A 22,061-nucleotide genomic window follows, 5' to 3' on the forward strand; every position below is an offset into this window, starting at 1 on the left:
GGCGGCGGTGCCGGCTGGGCGGGCGGGACACCCGCCCCGGACAGCCGCAGCTTCCCCGCGGCGGGCGGAGGGAAGGCGGGCAGGCCGGCAGGAAGGCAGGGAGGAAGCGGGGCACTGCGCAGCTGCGGGCGGGACGCGGCGGGAATGGCGTCCGTGGTGCTGAGCGAGGCGGAGAAGCTGTACATCGTGCACGGCGTGCAGGTACCGGGAGCGGGCGCCGGGCGGCACGGAGCGAACTAGGCTGGGGAGAAGGGAGGGAGGGAGGGAGCTCGCCGCCCGCCCTCCACCGTTGTGTCTGGTGGCGAAGCTCTGGAGTTGTAATCATCACAGCGCACCGAGCATCGGGACGGGAAGCAGGCTGAGAGCGGGACGTGGATTTGTTTTCACAGAATCACGTAATATGCTGACTTGGAAGGAAGCCACAAGGATCACCCACTCCTGGCCCTGCACAGAGCACCCCAAGGGTCACACCACGTGCTTGAGAGCATTGTCCAAATGCTTCTTGAGCTCTGTAAAGCTTGGTGTTGTCACCACTTCCCTGGAGAGACTTTTCCAGTGCCCAGACACCCTCTAAAGGTCAAAAACCTTTTCCCAATGTCCAGTCTGTGCCTCCCTTGACACGACTTCAGGCCATTCCCTCGGGTCCTGTCACTGTTCACCACAGAGAAGAGATCAGTGCCTGCCCCTCCTCTTCCTCTCATGAGGAAGTTGTAGAGTGCAGTGAGGTCTCCCCTCAGTCTCCTCCAGGCTGAACAGACCAAGTGACCTCAGCATCTCTTCAAACGACTTCCCCTCAAGGTCCTTCACCATCTTCATTGCCCTCCTTTGGATGCTCTCCAAGAGCTTAATATCCTTCTGTCCCCATTTGCTCCTCTTTCCTTGCTGTTCCCTGGCTCTTCCTCAAGAGGGGAAGAGAGTTTTAGCGTGTAACTTAGCAAAGGAATATGAGTGGACCAAGGAGGAAGAGTGAAGGGTGCTTAAGGAGAAGCCTCAAAGATAAAAGAATTGTATTCTTACTGAAGTTTGTTGAAAAACAATGTGTTTTTATGGGAACGAGCTGTATAATATCAGGGGATGTATAATACCCGTTTGTGGAATACAAATGGATGAAAGCATTTGGAAGGCTGGTGTATTATTTTTGTCTGCTGGGGTTCTAATTACTGATGTAAAAATACAGAACTTGCCTATCCCAGGAAAGAGCTGGGTTGTGTTAGGTAAAGAAAAAAAGCCAAGACCTTGACCTTTACAGTTTTGATATCTGAAGTTTTCTTTTGGGAATTAGAGTGACTTGGTGCAATTCATGTCTGCCTGCAGATTGCTTGTTACAAGCTCTACCTAAATGAGATATAAATGAAAAAGTATAGTTGGTGCTTTTGTATTCCATGGTGAAACTACAAGCTGTTGCTTTTATATCCTCTTTACTGCTGCATTTGGTATAGGAGAAGGAAGGTTTTAAAGTCACAGAGTTTTTGGTTTGTGGTGGGGTTGTTTGTTTGTTTTGTTTTTACTTTTCATTACTGACTCCCTTAGCAATATATTGGTTGTCATACTTAGGAAGACCTTCGTGTAGACGGTCGAGGCTGTGAAGACTACAGATGTGCAGAAGTAGAAACAGATGTTGTATCAAACACAAGTGGATCTGCAAGAGTAAAGCTGGTAGGTAAATTTCTTAGGGATTGGGTACCTTGTTGATGAAATTGCTTGTTCATGTGACTAGTTAATCTATTTGTAGGTAGGTTTGTGTGTTTAATAACATGTATGGGTATAGCAGTAACTGAAACTATGGAATGTGGAAATAATGGCAGGATGTAGAATTCGTTCAGGCTGGCTTGAGCTGGATTTACTGTAAAGTGCCTGGACAGCCTTCAGTCTGAACTAATCTAACATTTAATCTTGAAAACTGAAGTCACTGTTGTGCCTAGTTTCTGGGAGGGGCAGAAATTTCTATTCCTTTAAAATGAAGCAAAACTACTTCTGACATGTTGACTGAAGAAGAAGAAGAAAAATGTACTGCACAGCATTATGAAGGTTCTGCAGAAAGAGCTGTTTACAGAACCAAAATTACAGAAGTAGTCTTAGATATTAAGAGTCGTTTTAACCTAGAGATAGGTAATATGTATGCTAATTGTTTGAAGAATCTTCTTACACTTAATGCTGTCTTTCTAAAGCCTTTTGTTTTTACGAAAAAAGTTGTTTTAAGTTCACTCTGATAGAATGATCTGATAACTGAAAGGTAGAAATGTCAGCTTACCATAGACATTTAAATTAAACAAATAGTTCTGTAATTATAATTCCAGTTGTGTGATATGTTTTTGTTTTAATAGGGAGAAACTGATATCTTGGTCGGCATAAAAGCTGAAATGGGGACACCGAAGTTGGAGAAACCAGATGAAGGATACCTGGAATTTTTTGTTGACTGGTTAGTATACTAGAAAAGAATGAAATCAATCTAATATTTGGAATAAATGACTAATCAGGCCATGCCATTCTTCAGAAGTTTATGCCTTCATTCCACTAACCTCTTCTAGGGGTTTGAGTAATAGAAACAAGTTATTTTACCGTTTCAGTAGCAGTGAATGTTGAGAAATTTTCTGCTGGTCCTGCAAAACCAAAAGAAGCAAATCAGCCGGAGTTAAAGAATGAAAAAAGGTTAAATAAACAATCCCTAATTGTATAGCATTACTGCAGCTGGAAAAGGGTCATGGTTCAAGTACGCACGCTTGGAACCAGACTTCATGACTGAAATGTCTAGCTGTTGTTTTTACCGTGATAAAATAGAGAAAATCTCTTTCAAAAAAAGTAAGTTGAAAGGAAGAATTGATCATCGACCATTACAGATTGTACTTTAACTGTACTTTAAGGTTTGCTTACTTTGTCTGTGAAAGCAGTGGAAAAAGTTTGAAGTATGTTTAGTACAAAACTTTTTTTTTTTTTTTAAAGAAAAACCCCCAGTGTAAATTTCAGATGCAAAAACTAATTAGAAATTTCAGTTATATATTTATGAGTGAATCCATCTTTCATTAACTAAAAGGGTGTTTGTTTTTAATCAGATTTCTTGCATTTTGCTACAAATGGACTGTTGTTTATCCTTACAGTCTTGACAGTGTTTGAATTATGGAAGAAGCTAGAAGAAAACTGAGAACTCTTGTTTTCAGGTTGCTCTGAGATAGCACAGTGACATCTCAGTGTTAGTCTAAATTGTCTGCAGCCTGAGACTACAATATCCATGTCTTGCAGACTTACCCAAAACTGTACTTTATGATTTAAATGGCTTTGGGGACCTCTCATAAAAGCCTTGGCATTGTCAAGTTGGCTGCTTTGCATGTGACATCTCTTTTCATTTTTATTAAAAACAAAAAATGTTGCTACTCTGACATTAAACCAATATACCATTGTTAAAGCTAAGGTATGAGAGCTACTAAGTGTATATCTGACAATCTTTCTGACCTAATTGTCTATATCTGCCTTAACATTGGTATGTCACATTATGCAGCCTTATTTAAGACTGCCTCTCTACATCAGTATGTTCTAGTCAACTGTGGAAACTTATGCTTGAAAGGAAAGCACTCACCTGTGAATTGATAGTTTGTTTACAATTGCTGTTCAAAAAACATCAGATGGGAAGAAGATCTTGAATGTGGTCCTGCTGTTAGGACTCATGTATGAAGTGTCTTAAATGGTACATGTTTATTGTTATGGGTTTTTTTTCCTGGTTGTCTCTATATGAAGAAAGTCCACCAACAGCAGGAACATTTCATTCCTAAAAAAAGTGGTCTGTGGACACGTGGCAATTCCGTGACACTTCTTGTGTATGGAAATAGATAATAGAAAAATTTCAACTCATTAGATTAATGTTTGATTGTATTTTCTGTTAATCTCTGCTTCATGGGATGGGAGGGGGATGTGCATCAATCTTGTGGGAGTTGGATTTAGTCATTTTAGGAAATAAGTAATCTTTCATTTCTGTGACAACATGATCCAAGGGCCTGAACTTCAGAGGATTGTAGTCACTTAGTCACTTGTCACATGCTTGTGGCATGGGGAAGGGTGTTCTTCAGCTTCCAGAAAGACGCAAAAGACAAAAAAAAAGTGAAGTGGAGGCAGCTTCCCTCTGTCAAGGGGAATGAGTCAGTACCCTGATGCTTTGCCAGGCTGCCACTGGGTGGTAGTAACTGAGCAGAATTCTACACCCTGAATCTTCTGGTGAAGTTCCTGTGTGTTCTATTTGGCTTTTATATTGCTGAAGCTAATAATAAAAACTCAGACTGCAGTGATTACTATCTTACAATGTTTATTTCCTGAAACTCTCATGGTTACTTTTACTGATGAAAATAATCATTTGCTGCATCATGTGTATAATTCTCTGTTCCAAACTTCTGTTTCTCTTTACTCTGCCCTGAGTCTTTTACCTGAAATTTGAGGAGCACACTTAGTCCCATTTTGAGACAGACTTTAATGAGAATCTCTGGAGGGGATGATTTTTACTAGAAATTAATTATCATAAAACAAGTCTATGTCCTGATATGTGTGGTATTCTTACTGCCTTTCATCACTGTAGAAGACATTCATCCTGGCCCTTGATGCTGAAAGACTGCTCTGTCTGCTTGTATCACATTTGAGTTTTGTGGCTGATCTGATTTATCATTTTCAAACTGTAAGAAATAGAAACAACAAGAAAAGCAGACATCTGAATTCTTTGAATGCATCAGATTTTGTTTGTGGAATTAGGGAAGCAAGGAATGTGTTTGTCCAGATCTGACCATCTGCAGATTACAGTATTTCAATGGTCTGAGCAATAAGTGAGAAATGTTTAACTGTTGCAACAGAAAGATTTTGACTGGCAACAGGAGGAGTTTTGAAATTCAGTAGAGATTTGAGTAGAGTGATGGAAGCATCATTATGCTTTAAGAGGAATCTCTGATTGTTAAGCAATGTGATGCTGAAATGATTTTGATAGTCTTGAAAGTTACACGCCGCTTGGGCATAGAAGTTCTGTACCACTGAGTTCTTTCTGTTCTCCATAAGCCAAGTTTTTTGTCATTTTCTAGTCTGTTAAGAGTCCTCTTTCCAAATTTTGCCCAATATAAGTTACTGCAATAGTCTGTAGGCATTAGGTGGCAGTATTTACCAAATAGTTACCATAATATCCTGCTAGCCTTGCTTCTTTATTTCATTTTGATTGCAAGGAAATGAAGTGATAAAATGATAACAGAATTAAGATGAAGTGAAATGTGCAGTGCTATTCCAATTGAGTCTTAGGTTCCTTCTACTCACTTTCAAAGAAAGCATCCAATCATAACAAAAAATACAACATTTGATAAAACTTTGTGTTTAGAAATAATAATGAGGCATAGATTGAAGTTTGCATAATTCTTGCAATATGCCATAGGGATCATGATGCCTGCATAACTATGGCTTAAACAGAATGGCTTAAACAGAATGATCTTACTAACTTGCATAAAAGCTGCTTCCATGGATAAGTGCTTGTTTAATACAGCCTGAAGACCTGACTCAGCACTGAGTTGTACTTAGATCAGATCCTGTCTCATAAAATTGGTGTCTAATAACCCTGAATAATATTGTGTGTCACACTTGCAGTGCTTATTCGTGTGGCAAATATAGTTTGGAAGTGTAGATCAGTGCTTAATTGGCAGTAATGTTTCTTTGTATTTTTAAGCATGTATAGTGCTACCTGTTTCTAGTAACAGCAAGTAACTTCTATAAAATCCAGTAGTTCTTCCTGGCATTCTGAGTTTTCATCAACTCTGCAAAACAACAAGTTGGGAGAGTTACTGTGAGGTAAGGATAATAGTAGATAATTATATGTAAGCTCATAGATTCTGCAGTATTATTGGCACAGCTCATTTGATGGTTTAAGTCACACCTTGATAATGTGAATCTTTAGTTGTTTGGGTTCTTTTTTTTAAGGTGAAGGGATTATATTCCAAGATTTAGTTTTCTGCTGTATTTTTGTATTTCTGGTGTTTTGTATCATCATAGAGACACAAAACATAAATGAGAAATTTGCCCTGTGACATGCCCCAGCAGGAGAATACGGGGCGTGGCCATTGCTGATTTTAAACAGACCAAAACTACTTCTATATAACCACTTCCTTTGATATGTTCTCTAATGACAAATTAATTTGGTGGAGGTCTGACTGGTTTATTTTAAAACAAGATTTGCAATGCTGTTACAGGTCCACTGCTTGAGAATATTCTTGCCCTCTCTATAAACCAGAGGCTGGGTTTGGAAAATTTGCTCATTGTTTTGCTGTATATACCTCTCTGGACATTTATGCTCTGTTTTATTGTTCTTTGGAGGCAAGGCATTTTTGTTAGCTTTGGGGTGGGTTTTGTTTGTTTGGGGTTTTTGTTTGTTTGTTTGTTTGTTTGGGGGTTTTTGTTGTTTTGGGGTGTTTTGGGGTTTTTTGAGGTTTTTTTGTTTGTTTGTTTTTAGGGTTTTTTTTGTAGGCTTTTCTTTTATTGTTAGAAGTTTCTTAGCTGTGTACTAGGCCCTAGCACCCAAGGACTTTCTTGCATGACTGCTCATAAATAGTTTGTTATGTTGGAATCAGGGAAGTGAAGACCACACGCTTTGTCAGATCCCTTCAGGAAAAGATGTTGTTTAGTTGCTGTTCTCCATAAGCTGCAGAGAGCAATGGCTTGCTTTCTTTAAGGGGCTCCATAGCAGACAACACACTCAGTAAAGAAATTGCCAGTTAAGGTCAGGCAGTCATGTTACTTACAAGAAATTAGTATTCTACTTGTCTTATCATCATAGCTGTCTCTTCTTAGCCGTCTCTTAATAATTGAACATTCAGCTCTCACTGGGCTGTCCTGGTAGCTGTTGTGAACTTTAATACAGATGTCCCACTTTTTTTTTTTTTTCAAGAGTTGAGGCGATAGAAGGTAACAGTGCTTAAGAAATAATCTCTGAGAATATTCACCAAATTTTACTTTAATTATAACTGAGGAACCGAAGATAGTAGTGGGATTTAGTTAGTATTTGTAGCAAAATGTCAGTATATTATCTGCATCAAAACCTTCTCTTATGCAAAATGGAAATAATTCCTTTTCAGATAGGATGCTTATTCTTGTACAAATAAATCCTTAGATACTTTTAATGCTTTATATTTAAGAAATATTCTTTGGGTATTTGCTGCTTCACAAGTGAAAGTATTCTTTTCTTTCTTTATCTAGTTCTTCAAATTCTCCTGAGTTGGAAGGCCGGGGAGGAGAAGAACTTGGCACAGATATAGCAAATACACTGTACAGAGTATTCAGCTGTGAGAACAGTGTAGACTTGAAATCCCTTTGTATTAATCCCAAAGAGCACTGCTGGGTTCTCTATGTGGATGTATTGGTAAGTACAGAAATGAAAACTAAGATTCAGCAAAATGTTTCTAAGGCAGAGACTGACTTAGCATAACCTTCTGTATTTCTTTGTTTGAAAAAAAAGCTTCTCATTATGTGATAAAATGTATCACAGCATGGATGGCATTTTTGTATCTACTTATAGTAGTTAATCACTAATTTCAGATTGCTCCTTTTCTACTCTTCTTCTGCTCTTCTACTCTTCTTGATGGTGGTGTTCCACTGCAGAACTAATAAAACATTGAATACTCTGAATGTGTCTCAGATAAAAATCAGTGATCTTATACTGACAAGGAAATTGCAACTGAAGAAGGGTAAACTTCTTTTCCAAGCTGGATATAACAGCAAATCTATTGTTCAAGTGAATGTAAATTATCATGGGTGTATGTTAGCCCTAACAGAACTGTCCATCTGTCTGGTTCTTTATACTCTTATCACTACTAATTCACTAAAGTAAAATAGAAGCCTTTTTGGCAAAAGCTAGGTTTAGCCTAGGTGCTTTTTGATTACAGTTGTATATGTGTATTAAACATAGAGGATAAACTGAATATTTGTTCCCATGACAATAATGGACACTGAATTTTATGCATACAAATCTGATTAATGCAGCAGCTCAGTTTCCAAATATGCTGTATTTAAAGCACTCTGTCATGGGAATTTCAATAGAAGTCTGCCAGTCAGACTCTCCTGAGCATTATTTCCAGTTCTTATTGATCCAAAGTTGAGTTTCTGTTTATCAAATTTGGAAGTGAAGATATGATAAGGGATCTTACAGCAACCCATTAGGGTCTGTGAAATAATGTGCAAAATGTTAAGCTTGACAGCCAGAAAATTAAATACAGGGTTTTGTTGAACCATACAGGAACATTTAGACTAACAACTAAAGAAATGTGAAAATTAGTTCACTAGGTATTTGAAAAGCAGTAGCATTAGCCTAATTATAGTAGATACGGTACAACAGTCCAGCTACAAAATGATGGAATATGTACCTCTGCTGAGTGCTTCAACAGCCCAAGTCACTGGCTTTTTGCAGCTTGGCAAGGTTTAATGGAGAATGAAGTGTTAGTTCTGAGAAATCACACTGGGGCCTTTAGTTACTAGGTAATTACAAGCAGAGGTACAGAACATTAAATGCTGTGCTTATTTAAGCCACATGATGCTTAACATTGCATAGGCACTGCATAAACAAAGACTTTCATAAAGCAGTCTTCTTCTTTGTGTGTGAGGTATATATATATATATATATATATATATTTATATTTATATTTATATTTATATTTATATTTATATATACACACACACACTGTTCTGTATAGCTTTTGTTTGAGATAGAGCTGGTCATTATCTGATTCTTCCTGGACAGATTTGTTGATTGCCCACAGTTACAGAGAACAGCCTCCGTGTTTTCATGCTACTGATTGTATCAGAATTATGAACTTCAGGGCATCACGGCATCACTATGTTATGTGAGGAATTTTACATTTAGCTCTTTTTACTGTGCCAATAAAAAATCTGTTGCAGGTTCATAATTACGACTCTAAACTTGATGAGTCTTTTTGATGTTATATTCTGCAGGGATTTTGTGTGTGAGCCATTGAAGAGCGGTTGGCACAGTTAGAACAAGATACTTTTAACATTTCTCTCTTACTCTGTTCTACCCCAACCTTTTTTTCCCTCTGTATTTTCACTTTTTGGACGTATTTGTAATATTTCCTTTTCTAAACAGTAGACATGTATATTACATGTGACAGTGTAGGCGCTTGACACCTACAGATTTTCCTGAAGCTGCCATTGCTGCGTCATTCCTATAGAATTCTGCTTTTTATAGGACGTGGTGTAAGGATGACACGTGGGCTAATATAAGGAGCAACTCATATTATTTGTCATTTGAGGGAGACAGATTCTGAATATAAAAACAACACTCATGGAGAGTCCTTTGGGTGATATTTTCCTTCAGAATTCCTGGAAATTCTTTACGTTGGTGTTTGCGTTGCATAGTTAAATTGGAGGGAAAATAAACCTCAAATCTGTCATAAAGCTGAAAATACTGGTACCTTGCAGTCAGGTGTGAAGGTACTTGACTGGAAGTCTTTCATTCCAAAAGAAAAGGTCCAGAAAGAATGTTATGAGCCTGGAAATACTCAGTTGCTATGCAGTTTAGCCATGTGCAGTTTGATTGAAACATCTATATTCAGCTCCTGTCGGTAAACAAAATTTGACACATGAAGCCTCAGAAGAGAAAACAGTGTGTTTTGCAGTCATGCAAAAGCTTTATCAATTAAAAACATCTCTCAAATACTTTCTAGTGGTCAGTGTACTTGGGAAATGCTATAATTCTGTACAATCAGACTGGAAAAAAATAACTTCAGCCATGCACACCACAAAGATGCAAACACATGGACAAATTGAGATACATGTGTCAAAGTTGGAGAATATATACCGTGACCTTTGAGAGAATATGCATTCTTTTTTAACCATGGAAGGCATTCCACTTCCAAGTAGTAGCTTATCAACGTGGAGTACCACAAAGGCCTGTTCTCACCCTCTCTGTGTTTCCCTCAATTTCTTCCTTTTCTAACCAAGCCATTGATATCAGAAATAAGAAGCTTTTAGGCATTTTTGAGTGAGTTTTGATATAGATGTACAGCCTTCTCCCCATAATTTGCCCCAGCAGCCTGCTGGGCTGAGCAAGGAGAATCAAAGTGTGCAATCTCTTATCATTCCCTATCCAGTCACTGTAGATTGTGTGTCAGGAGGGCAGGGTGCATTAGTTTCTCTTGAAATTTTTGCAGTTCACTGCTGAGCACCTTGCAGGATTTCCTCATGTTTTCTATTTCCCCCTGCTCTGCCCCCAGTATGATTAAAAAGAAGTTAGGAATCTCCTTTTGGAGGAAAAGCTTCTCTGAATAAGGTGAGGTCTACAATGCGTTATCTTTTCTTTGCCATAACTTTTTCACTTGCATATCAGAAAACTAAAAACAGAAAAGACTCCTCTGCTTCCTATAACTCTCAGTTGTGCAGACTTCTTAGTCCTAAAAATAACTAAATAAAGGGGGGGATGTCAGTACAAGGTGCTTGAGCTGAGAAAAGCGTTCATTTATTTGTGGAGGAATTGTTGCACCGTGCTCTGTGCAGGCAGTGATCCTTGCCTCTAGGAGCCACTGTAGTACAGATAAGGCTTTGGAGCAGCAGCCTGAACACAAGCCTAGCCAACAGTGCAGGCACATCCCATTATTGTGTTTTAATAACAGAGATATTGTGGGGCTTATTGTGTTATCGAGTAAAATCCAATAATGACTGAAGAGGGCAAGTTAACCTCTCTGAATCCAGCAGCTGCTTGCAAAGAAATAATCTGATCACCTTTGTATTTAGCTTTCTATCCCAACTTTTTGTCCTTCTTTTTACACTATTCAGTCTGTCTTCATAAAAAGTAACTGTCTTTACAGAATATCTCATTTATGATTTACTCCTTGTGAAGGAGTTTATCTCATTTTTAAATAAATTTTGAAGAACAATCAATGTAGTTAGGATTGCAAAACATGTTTTCCTCTCATCATACAGCATAGATTGATGTCACAGAGAAGCATCCATATGTTCTTGCTGAAGTAGATCCAAATGCCTGCTCTGTGTGTGTGTGTCCTCAGGAAATAGTACTGGCAGCTGGGAGCTGAGCTCGTCAGAGAAGTGACAGGCTATGGACAGACACGTCTCTGACTTGTCTGGGAGCCTGCAGAAGGTATTAGTGGTATGGAGAGCCCTCCCTTTTTACCTTGTATGCGGTGCTGCTTTTCCCTTTGACTGTTGTTCTGCCGATTTTCACGGGAAGAAGCTGAGCTAGGCTCCCTCCACACACTTCACTTGTTGATAACACTCATTTGCAGCACTTTGACATCAGGCTCCCCTTGGATCACTTTCAGCTATGAGACAAACCTGGCAACGACTCTTTCCCATAAAGAGAATAAATCATGATGTGCCTTCATAACTACACCTTATATAACTTGCTTTCCATACCATGTTCTCGGTGACAGTGTGTGTTTCTTCTGTGAAAGCATTTCTCCCAGTTGGTTTTGTCCATCTGATATTTTTTTAAAAGGCTCTTCTTTGAAATGAAATCTAGAAAATTCATTGGCTTAATTTAACGCTAAAGAATTAATGTGATGAATTTATAAAGGGTATTCCGGCCATAGTCTAGATCAGAACCTTAGCACAAGAAGATTAAGAACAGTGGTGGTTTCATTTCAGCTTCTATTATTAAATTTTATCATTAATTTTATTATGAAGTGCATTAACTCTTCTATTTTGCATGTATAATACAGTTAGCTGAAATCTTAATTTCCTATCTGTTTCTTTTCATAGATAGGCTTTAAAGACAACTTTGGTTTTTTTAAAACCTGTTCTGGTAATTACTTTTCTTTCTTTTCAAGTAGGTTTAAATAAAATAAAGGCTTCGTTTAAAGACACTAGCCTGATTTTCTTTTAAAGAGATTCTTCTTTTCCTCCCCAGTTATTGGAATGTGGTGGGAACATCTTTGATGCAATCTCTATCGCAGTGAAGGCAGCTCTCTTTAACACAAGGTAAAACACACATCTTATTTCATGTGGGTAGAAGTGGCATGGGAAGTGGAAGAGAAACATTCTCTGTGAGCAAAACATTTTTAATGCTTAATTATTTAAATAAGTTCCCAAGACAGCTTGCATTCAGATACAAAGCACTCATTTGCATGCAAGCACCATGAACTGATGTTATTTTAATGCCGTTTCTGATGATCAAGTGTCATATTGCATGTTATGCACAGTCACGTTCACAGTGTAACTTTTGTTGTAGCCAGATCCACAAAAGTAGTGTTGACCATATGGTTTTGTTGCAATTATTTGGAAGCCTTGGTGTTGAATGCCTTGTGGGTTTGAAATAAGAAGTATTTACTGATATGTGATGCTCCTGAATAAGAAGCCCTCTGTCAGTGTGACTACTGATTTGTAATTAGCCCTGTTTCTTCACTTTTGATTTTGTTCTCATTAACTGTCAGCCTAGAGTTCTTTTTAAAACCAAGAGGAAAAAAGTAGGGAGGGGAAAATGATGTGTCTTTAAAAGAACTTTGCTCCATGCATTTTAATTCAAAGAACAGGAAAATAAAATCTAGTAGAATGAATGATGCACATCTTCTCTTTGTGTTTTTAATAAGACTTACTACTATTTTTTCTGTTGTTTTTATTTTCTTAATCTGTAGGTGAAAGGGAATACAGAGTTTTATAACACCCTTGAGAAAAACAACCTAGTGAATAGCTTTGCTAAAAAACTTACATGGCAAAAATAGCTGGTAGAGGTTTGAAACCTAGACTGCTACAAGCATAAATGTTTTAAAAGTGGATCTTTTTGATGAATTGTTCTTCATCATTAATTAGAGATCTGCTAGTCACTAGAGTAGTTCTGGCTTATTTATCAGGGAATCAAGGCACAGTACTAGATCTGGAAAAGTATGTGCAAAAAGAAGAGGAAAATAAGCTTTTGAAGACAAGGCAGCATATCAGATTATAAACACTTTAAAAGGGATAAGGGGAGATTTATCCATCTGAGACTAGAAATTATATGTTAATCAAGTTCTCAGCAGTAACTTTTAACAGCAGATTGTTTTTATAACATTAAGAAATGCTTTTAGAAATGTAATGGCTCACAAAGGAGTTGGCAGTACAGTAAAAAGAAGAAATGCCTGCATTTCTGTGTGTAAGTTGCCAGGATGTAAAAGTCATATAGTTAAAACAGTTACAGCCATGTGAGTTGTTTTGCAGATCCGCAGCTCATACTTTATTTATAAGATAACTAGGTCTTTTTTCTTACTTTAACCAGAATAAAGAGAGATGATCATATAAAAAGTAGTGAATTAAATAAGTGAATAAAAGAATGTGGACAACATGATGGAGGGTGTAATTATTTTAATGTTTCTTACTTATTTTTTATTCCTCTGACAGCTGTGTCCTGTATATAATCTTTAAGCTGCAGGCAAACAGCACGAGTCTTGTTGAAGTTGAGTATCATTTCAAAATGTGGTGCAGTGAGACACTGCCTGTTGATTTTTTTACCTTTGAAAACCCTATCTTGTTGATTTGGGCAGGGAATGCTAGTACAGCTCATCTCACACAAGCTCAGAAAGTCAGGAGGTGAAATTCAAAGTGAAAACCTGTTGTCCTCATTCACTTTTTTCTCTACCTTTCCCTTTGTAGCTACTGGGTTTTCTTTGGATTGACACAAGGTTGTTTAAGAGTAGCTGCCTGTTCTCTATAAAGTATTATTCTCCAAACAAGAAAAGATGTCAGTTTGAAGATTGCTTCAGATTAAGTGTTCTGAACTGTGTTCTACATGTGTCCCCTCTTTGACTCTTTCTTGCTTTTCCTACTTTGTTTACAACCAAGTTTTTGTTCTAAGTGTTTTCAGATCTTTGCCAGCCTTGACTAGAGCATTGGAACAAAGAGCAGGGAGCTCAAGCTGCTGTTGTTTCTTTGAAGCTACAAAATTTTAGATATTCAGATAGGCATTTGGAAACTTCAGCTTCAATTTAAAATCTTGCTCTAAGCACTTTTGTAATATCTGTGGACCCATCTTGCTTTAGAGCTAAGTAAATCTAACATCACAACTTAAGGAATTTTGCTCAAGACTTAGGGGATTTAAATCCTTTGAATGCCTGACCTGACTTGTTCTCTCCCCTTCAGGCATGGAACAATGACAATAGAACTAGTTTAGGGGGAGTATTTAAAATTAAACTCCTCACAGTTTTGTATTGTTCATTGAGTTCTAAAAACTACCATCAAGATCATGTGCACAAGACAGCAGATAGCAGGCTTTCTTCTTACCCATGTCTCCCAGATGTTTAAGGATGGATTTATTAATGATGGAAGTAGATACTGCAAATTGTGCAGTTAGCTACTGTGTCAGGACATTAAACTCGGTCCCGTGGAATGTGTCTACTTGCAACCCGAGGCTGCAGAAAATAGGCAAGTTACAAAAACAACAACATTTAAAACACAACAGCCTTGCAGATACCAAGGTTTTTGCTGCACAGCGTGGTAAAGGCAGAACCAATGCCTGCTTGGAAGGGTGGGACTGCTTTTGCATTTGTGAAATCTGAGTCTGCACACACAGAAAAGAGCACTGTTTGTTACAGGACTGAGTCTTGCTGTACAGATCTCTGCCCTGATTAGTTGCAGGAATCAAAATAGAAAAAAAAAGTTGCAAAGTAATCATGTACAGTTATTTCTTAAGATAAATCTTCACCAGCTGGGAGAGGAAATCGACAGTGTTCTGGAGAAGCTGTGTGCTACATTCACTTTGCATAGTTTTTGTGTCCATAAACCCCCTTTTTATGCAACTGTGATGCTTGTGTCTGATCTTTTTGCCTTTGCAGCATTTCTAATTTACACCTCTCTCATCTGTTCTTGGCCAAAAAAGCTCCTTGCAGGCATTTTTCAGATATTAATTCTGGCAACTTTTTCTTGCAGACAAACACTGCTCTGGTTTCAAAGCTATTTTAGGTTGGAGTTAAAAATTGCTTAATCTGACAGATTTTCTTAAAATCTTGCTGTGTTTTTTAAACACTCCTCTGGCAGGTGCACCTCTTCCTTGACTAGACTGTTGTCTGATGTTGTCCATTGTCCTGTGTAGCTTGGGGGTTAGTCACTTTGTGACTTTATTCCATCAACTTCTAATGGAATATTTTAAACTTGAAAATAGGCTTTGATGCATTTCTAATGAGTTGAAACATTTGGAGTTTCATTTCTGGAAAAAGTGCACATCACAATTGTTCTGCTTACTCAAAGTCTTAGTTTTGGGTTGGCTCAGGCCAGTGTGCTTGCAGGGAATTTGTTGTCACTGGAGCAGGGTTAGCTGTTTTGAAGTACTTGCCACTACGACTTTTAGCCCAAAATAACTAAAATACTCTTCCAAGGATCAATCAAAATCACTTTGTGATGGTGGGGGGAAATGTTCATTAAATGAGTCCATAGATCCTCTTTTAAAAGAAGAGATTTGTTACAGAGGGCATAAAAGAATGTAACCTCCAGAGTCTAGTTATAAAACACAATGCTACTGCAAAAGCACTAACATAAAACCAGATTGTGGTTACTGAAGTTAGCTGTTTTGGGACATCTTGAAATACTTTGTTTTCAAGTGCAAATATGTGAAAGAAAGAGTAGTGTGGGTGAGCTCTGTGTGTGTTTTACTGGCCAGTAATGCCAAATCTCTCAGTCAGTACTCCATCCTAGCAGGCACCTGGATAAATGAGGGTGTATAAGATGCTGACACTCTCGGCAGCTTGAGATACCATCTTCTACTAAATTATTTTAAATTACTTTATTCACTATGCTAAGGAAACTGCCTTAAATCATCCTGTAAAACTTCCATTAGATGGCTATCACAAATACAGTGTATGTATGACTGATAAGGAGCCATAAAGAGCCTGTCTAGCTCATTTGTGAGAGAGCTCATCATTCACAACTGAGAAGAAAGCATTTCTTGGATTTCTGCCTGGGTTTTCATCACTTCTTCATCCTGATATGTTATATATTGCTTGTATATCTGTCCTTAGAACAGTAGAGTATCTTGCCAATCTTCTTATCCTGCTAGAGAAAGGATTTTACTAATGTCACCTTTTCTCTTCGCTCCAAATCTCTTTAGTTGGTGCTGTTCTTTCCTGAACAGCTTTACTACTTGTATTTGCTACCAATGTCACACCTTTGCCAAGCAATGCAACTGATGTAATGCTGATAACTTCACTGTTGTCTGCAAGGTTGGGAACCACAGAACAAAAGGATTCAGTCTTGGTAACTGGTCTCCTGTACATCTATGACATTCTGGTGCACACAAAGAATTGTTCAGAACTGATTTGTGTAAGTTCCAAACTAATTTCTCCCCATGTAATAGTGTAAAGAACAGCTCAAATTTTAACTGTTTGAATGATGTAAATACGATGATCTTATCCTAAATATCTTCCCATTTACAGTGTTTTCTTTGTAGTCTCAGGGAGTGAGTTGTTAATGCTTTGATCACATTCTGTACTGTTCTGCTAAACATGTTGCCTCATTTAGAAGAACAGGGACTTCCTGGAGTTGTGACTGTATAACAGCTGTATTTGTTGTGTGTTCTGGCAATGACTCTGCACCTTTTGTTTCCACAGAATACCCAAAGTGCGTGTTCTGGAGGATGAAGAAGGCACCAAAGAGATTGAGCTGTCTGATGACCCTTATGATTGTATTCGACTCAACGTAGATGAGGTGCCCTGTATTGTCACACTAAGCAAAGTAAGCCTGACATCTTTCTGCCTAGAGACTCCAGTTCCTGTTAATTTCACCTGTCACTTATTTTTTTTCCCTAGAGATAATATTAGAGTTACACGTATGGACAGTGTCCTCTATGTATATATTTGTTTGTCTTTGGCCCCCTAATTAAGAACTTTTACTGAATAACGGGGTTTTTTGCACCTCTGACTTGTAGGTTTCTACTTGATGCATTCTTAAAATGCATCTCCTTGCTTGCAGAGGAGTTGTTTTTTATTTTTCATCTGCTCCTTGCTAAGATAAAGAGCAGCAGATATCTCAGGATGTTAAACCAAGAGGTCCCTGTGTTCAGGAGTGGAGGTTGTGTGATCTGCCTGGAATTACATGCTGAGTATTTGTTGCTGAGGACAGAACTCCATTTTCATGGGTGCAATACCATCCCTTTCCATTCAGACAGGTTTTTGTCATCCATATATAGCACACAGCTAACACAGTTGATTTTGTGGGTGCAAGTTTCAATTGCAAGTGTTAGTGATTGGCTTAGGTTCCTGAAAGTTTGGTCGGCATTTCTTTTAAGCAATTTGCATAAATAGTAGAGGGGCCATTGCTGAAATGAGGGCTCATCTGAGTCTTGGGATGTGTAATTTTCAGGTAGAGGGGTGCAAAGTCTGTACTTAGAGTTGCAGGAAAAGGCGAATACGGAGTTTCATACAGATGAAAGGATGGTAGAAAGGGAAACAGTATGAAATAGTGACATGTTTATCTCACCTCTGTTGTTCATGTACCCATAATTTGGGGTCAGAAGCTGTTTAAATCCTGTGCTTTTAAGTCAGTCTCTGACTGTTTCCAAAGGCCACATGATTTTAGGATGGGAGGCTGTAGATAAGTAACAAAGCCACCATTCACAGTTTTATTTCTCAATGGGGGAGCTTTGAGAACTGCAGACTAATGCATTGTTTTGTCACTAACTTGTAGATTGGATATAGGCACGTGGTGGATGCTACCCTTCAGGAAGAAGCCTGTTCTTTGGCAAGTCTGCTTATTTCAGTGACCAGTAAAGGTGCCATCACTTCTATGAAGAAGGTGGGGAAAGGTAGCCTGGATCCTGAGAGTATTTTTGAAATGATGGAGGTAAGGAATGTTGAGCAGTTGACTGTCTTGAATTGATACTGGATGAACTGGAGCTTGGGTGTAGAGAAAGCTTCAGTAAAGGCTTCTAGAGCAGAGACCTTGGTGCTTTGATTTGGTGCACGAGGGACTTTGTGAAGGTCACAGGCAGTTTCATTGAAACAGATTCTAATGTGAGTGGGCACTGTCTAAAACTTCTAGATGCCTGAAATGTGTGGTACTCACATTTGTTTCAGGCAAGTACTTGACAGTTGTAAGACAGTAAAGCTTAAGCTGAGAAACTTTGAGAGTATTTTTAAAGAACATGTCCCCTCTTTTGTTGTGTCGTTTAAAGACTGAAAGAGCAAAACTTCTAACATGGTGAAGTCCCTATAAGAATAGAGATGGTGTTTGGAATTGGTGGTGCATGGTGTTCTAGTACAACTCATTTGCTTTATGATGAACGTACTGTTCTCATTTTACTGTTGTTTTTCTTTGCTTCCTTACTGAGTTTACAATCTGTCCCTACTTCATAAAAATACTAGTATCTGGATATTGTCCACATCTATATTAGATCCATTTTAAATCCTTCTTCAGGCTCTTCTTAAAACTGTTCTCCAGTGTAAATTCTCATTCCTGAGTTTGGCCTTGAGCATGAGACAGAAATGGATTTTGAACTTGAAAGTCAGAATGAAAATTATATAGTTCAAGCTGGCTCTGTTTCCTAGAGACATGGGGCTGGCTGATTTCTGCATGGCTCTAGCGAGGAATGCTGTTGGAGTCAAGTTTGATAACAGTTGGTCTCAAGAGGGAATTACTCAGTATATGGCACTTGACTGTGTCACAATGTCAGTCCAGAGTGCTAATCCCAGTGGTACCAGTGGGCTTTTATATTTGCATTCAAACATGCCTTTCATCCCCCTTCCCTGGGTAGAGAGGTGTTATCTCTAATTCCTCTGCAGGAGTGAGAGATTAAGCTGATCACAAAAAAAACCCCAAGATGTTTTCTGTCAGGTCAGAGATTATCTGCTTGGTCCTGCCTTAAACTCAACATCCTGATAAGGATATCAAGAAAAACAAAAAGGCCTGGGAATGCCCAGTGGAGGAGCTGAGTAACCCATGTCTGACACCTCTGTTCCTGAATGATTTGGCTGCAGGTCAGAGGATGTTCAGTTTTTCCTCACTGGTAGAGAACAGACATTCTAGGACACGTCTCTTAGGAAGGGAGTTTCATGGGAAAGTTTTGGGAAGATGCCAAAAGCATAAGGCTTTTTTTTTTTTTTTTTTAACTGAGTTTATGATCCGATCCACTAGAGCAGCAAGCAGGAATATGATGGCAACAGTGTTGGGTTAATACCAAAGCTCTGCACAGTTCCCAATCACTTTGACCTGGGATGAGTGATGCTGTCCCACATTTGAGGAGAAGAAAGTTTATCAGCTCTCTTGACTCTGGACTGCTGCAGTGACTACTGCCCAGGGCAGAGCTGTAACAGTTCCTGTTCTTGTGCCCCCCCATTTATGTAGCATGACTCATGGTCTCTAGGATTGACAGCTACCCTGATGCATCAAAACTCTTCCCAAATTTCCTTTGGTACCATTGGCCATATTCTGGCACCTGGCTCTTCCATTAAAAATGTAGCTTATTTTCAGGTTTGTGCATGGGTAACTGTCAGTAACTGTCACCAGGAGTTGAAACAAAGTTTTGTGTCAGCTGTATGGCTGGCCTAGGCTTCGCTGCATAGATCAGGAGCCAATAAACTCATTTTAATATAGTCTGCCTTTGGCTCTCTAGGGGTGAGTGGGCTTTTTATTTCTGTTTGCAGTCAGTATTTCAGGTAATTTAGAGGGACCCTGAAAAAGCTCCAGTGAGCACCACTGCCTTAAGATCTTTATTTCACCATTGCCCAGTGTTTCCCTGCCCTGTAGCTTGCACAGTATACTTGGGCATGTGGGACAAGCAGAGGTCAGTGCTGGAGCTAATCCTGTTGGGTTTTCACTGCTGGAGTTTATTTCTGTAAAGAAAACATCCTATTAACTCCTTTAAGGTCCTTGGACAGGACAGAATTACACATCATATGAAGGATCTGCCCACAGAGTGACTTGGTGGTGCAGCCAGTGTGCATTTTGGGCTTCCCTGGCCACAGGACAGGGTGTTCAGCTGGCCTAAAGTCACTCTGCTGATTTTGAGCACATTCAGAAGAGTCTACTGAACTTTCTGTTAGTAGCCTGCTTTGCTGGTCAGGCGTCTCTTGTCCTCTGGCAGCTAGAATATTGCTTCATGCTCTGTGTGCTGGCTAATTTGAATGTGTGCTTGTGCCTGATGTGAATTTAATTTGTATTCCTGGGTGATCCAGCGATGCGCAGACCTGGTATTAATGATTGTGGAATGCTTCTCTGATGAATGAGAGCACTGGCTTTGTGTGTATGTTTTTCCAAAACTTAATCAAGTTAAAATGAAACTTTCACCACCATGATTTTTCTAAATTAAAAGCGTATTTTATGGTACCAGCTGGTGTATATGAATCATCAAAGGGAAAATATTTGTCAAAAGGAAGTGTTCCGTAAGAGTTGTCTTCCTGTAAATAAACATATGTCTCAGGTTTGTTTTGCTTTCTTTGCTTTGCAGACAGGACAAAGAGTAGGCAAGTCACTTCACATAGCCCTTCAGAAGATTTTGGATGAAGAAGAGAATTTGGGGACTTCACGACCAAAAGTTGGATTTCTAGGATGAGTTTTTATTAAATGTTCAAAACTGTTTTTAATTGATTTTGCAATCTTGTCAGTTTGTATATAAAGAAAAGGTTGTTATATTTTTTTTGTTCCAGTAGAGTCATCCTCCTGGCTAAGAGGCTTTCACAGTGTTACTAAGCATAAAAAAAGCTACAGTTAAATGCAAATAAGCAAATTTGACGTGCTTTCCATACGGGTAACTGCTGGCACCCAGGAAGTGCAGCAGCAGCAGCTAATGCTGTTGCCTGGGAATGCTTGAGTCTGTTTTCCAGAGTGACTGGTGTACTTTCCACTTAATTCTGTTTGCATGTGTTTCACTTCTGTAAACCAGCTGCTGTGTTCTAGAATGCAAATGGGGCTGTCTTCAGTGCAGCACAAATGAGAGCAGCACTAGGTGGAAATCTTCCTTCAAATTACCTTACTATTCTTTGAATAAAACGTGGTTAGATTTTACTATAAACACAACATGGTCCCAAGTTCACAATTCATATTTTAAACCAAAATTTGTCTACAACTACCTCACAAGGGGAAGCAGGGGGGCAGGCACTGGACTATTCTCTTAGGCGACCAGTGACAAGACTTGAAGGAACAGCCTGAAGCTGTGTCAGGGGAGGTTTAGGTTGGATATCAGGAAAAGGTTCCTCACCCAGAGTGGTTGGGCACTGGAACAGGCTCTCCCAGGAAGTAGTCACAGCAACAAGCCTGATGGAGTTCAAGAGGTGTTTGGACAATGCTCTCAGGCACATGGTGTCCTGTACAGGGCCAGGAGTTGAGCTTGATGATCCCAGGGAGTTCCTTCCAACTCAGGATATGCTATGATCTCCTTGCTCCCTAGAGCTCCACCTATCCCTTTTGCCAGCAGGTGCAATAATAACCCAGCCAAAACATGTCACTGTGGCTAAGGAGAAGGGTAAATGGAAAATTAAGTTGATCTTGAGTTTGATAATGATTCAGCTGGAAAAGCATAGTGGCTATCAGTAATGATCCTTCATAGGGAAAAGCAGAGTAAGGCATGGATACAAGTTGCATTACCAGGTGTTGAAAGCAGTGCATTCCCTCCCTGCATCAATTGGATGTCCCAGCAAAGAGTAAGAGCTGTTTATTCGGCTTGGTAGGAAGAGACAACAGATAGAAAACGTCAAATGAAGAAGTTGATTTTTAAGAAGCTGATATTTCATCTGCAAGTGTTAAGGACTATTTAGGACAAACTTTATGGCATAAATTACTACAATAGTCCAGGAGTTACTTAGCTCTTACTCAAGCAACATTTTCTGAATTTTCTCTTTCAATTTTTATAATATCAGATTAAGAATATTCGCTTGACTGTAACATGTTTGATAGGGAAAAGGGGAGGAAGGGTTTTGCTGAAGGAAAGCTGTAGATACAGGACAGAACCTATTAGAGCTCGAACTAATAATCATGATCACATTAAAATATATGGAGTGCTTAAGGTTCCCAGATCTCTTCTGTCCTTTTGCTAGAGCTCATACACCTAGTTATTCAAGGTGACTGCAGCAGTACTGTGTATTTCAGGTATGTGCAACCACTGCTATAACAAGCAGTGTAACAAAAAAACAGGTTGTTAA

The 22,061-nt window shown here is 39.0% G+C and overlaps 1 protein-coding gene across 1 annotated transcript; it reads left to right on the top strand.

The window, feature by feature from the left end:
• Positions 1 to 76: 76 nt before the first annotated feature.
• On the top strand, positions 77 to 20,940 carry EXOSC7 (exosome component 7). Its single transcript, XM_038127110.1, has 8 exons — positions 77 to 201; positions 1,555 to 1,656; positions 2,325 to 2,419; positions 7,201 to 7,363; positions 11,879 to 11,949; positions 16,539 to 16,662; positions 17,614 to 17,769; positions 20,372 to 20,940. Exons 1-8 carry the CDS (start codon positions 145 to 147, stop codon positions 20,474 to 20,476), a joined length of 873 nt encoding a protein of 290 aa, XP_037983038.1. The 5' UTR covers positions 77 to 144; the 3' UTR covers positions 20,477 to 20,940.
• Positions 20,941 to 22,061: the final 1,121 nt, after the last annotated feature.

This window comes from Motacilla alba, chromosome 2 (genome assembly GCF_015832195.1).
Source record: "Motacilla alba alba isolate MOTALB_02 chromosome 2, Motacilla_alba_V1.0_pri, whole genome shotgun sequence".
Classification (NCBI taxonomy): Eukaryota; Metazoa; Chordata; class Aves; order Passeriformes; family Motacillidae; genus Motacilla; species Motacilla alba.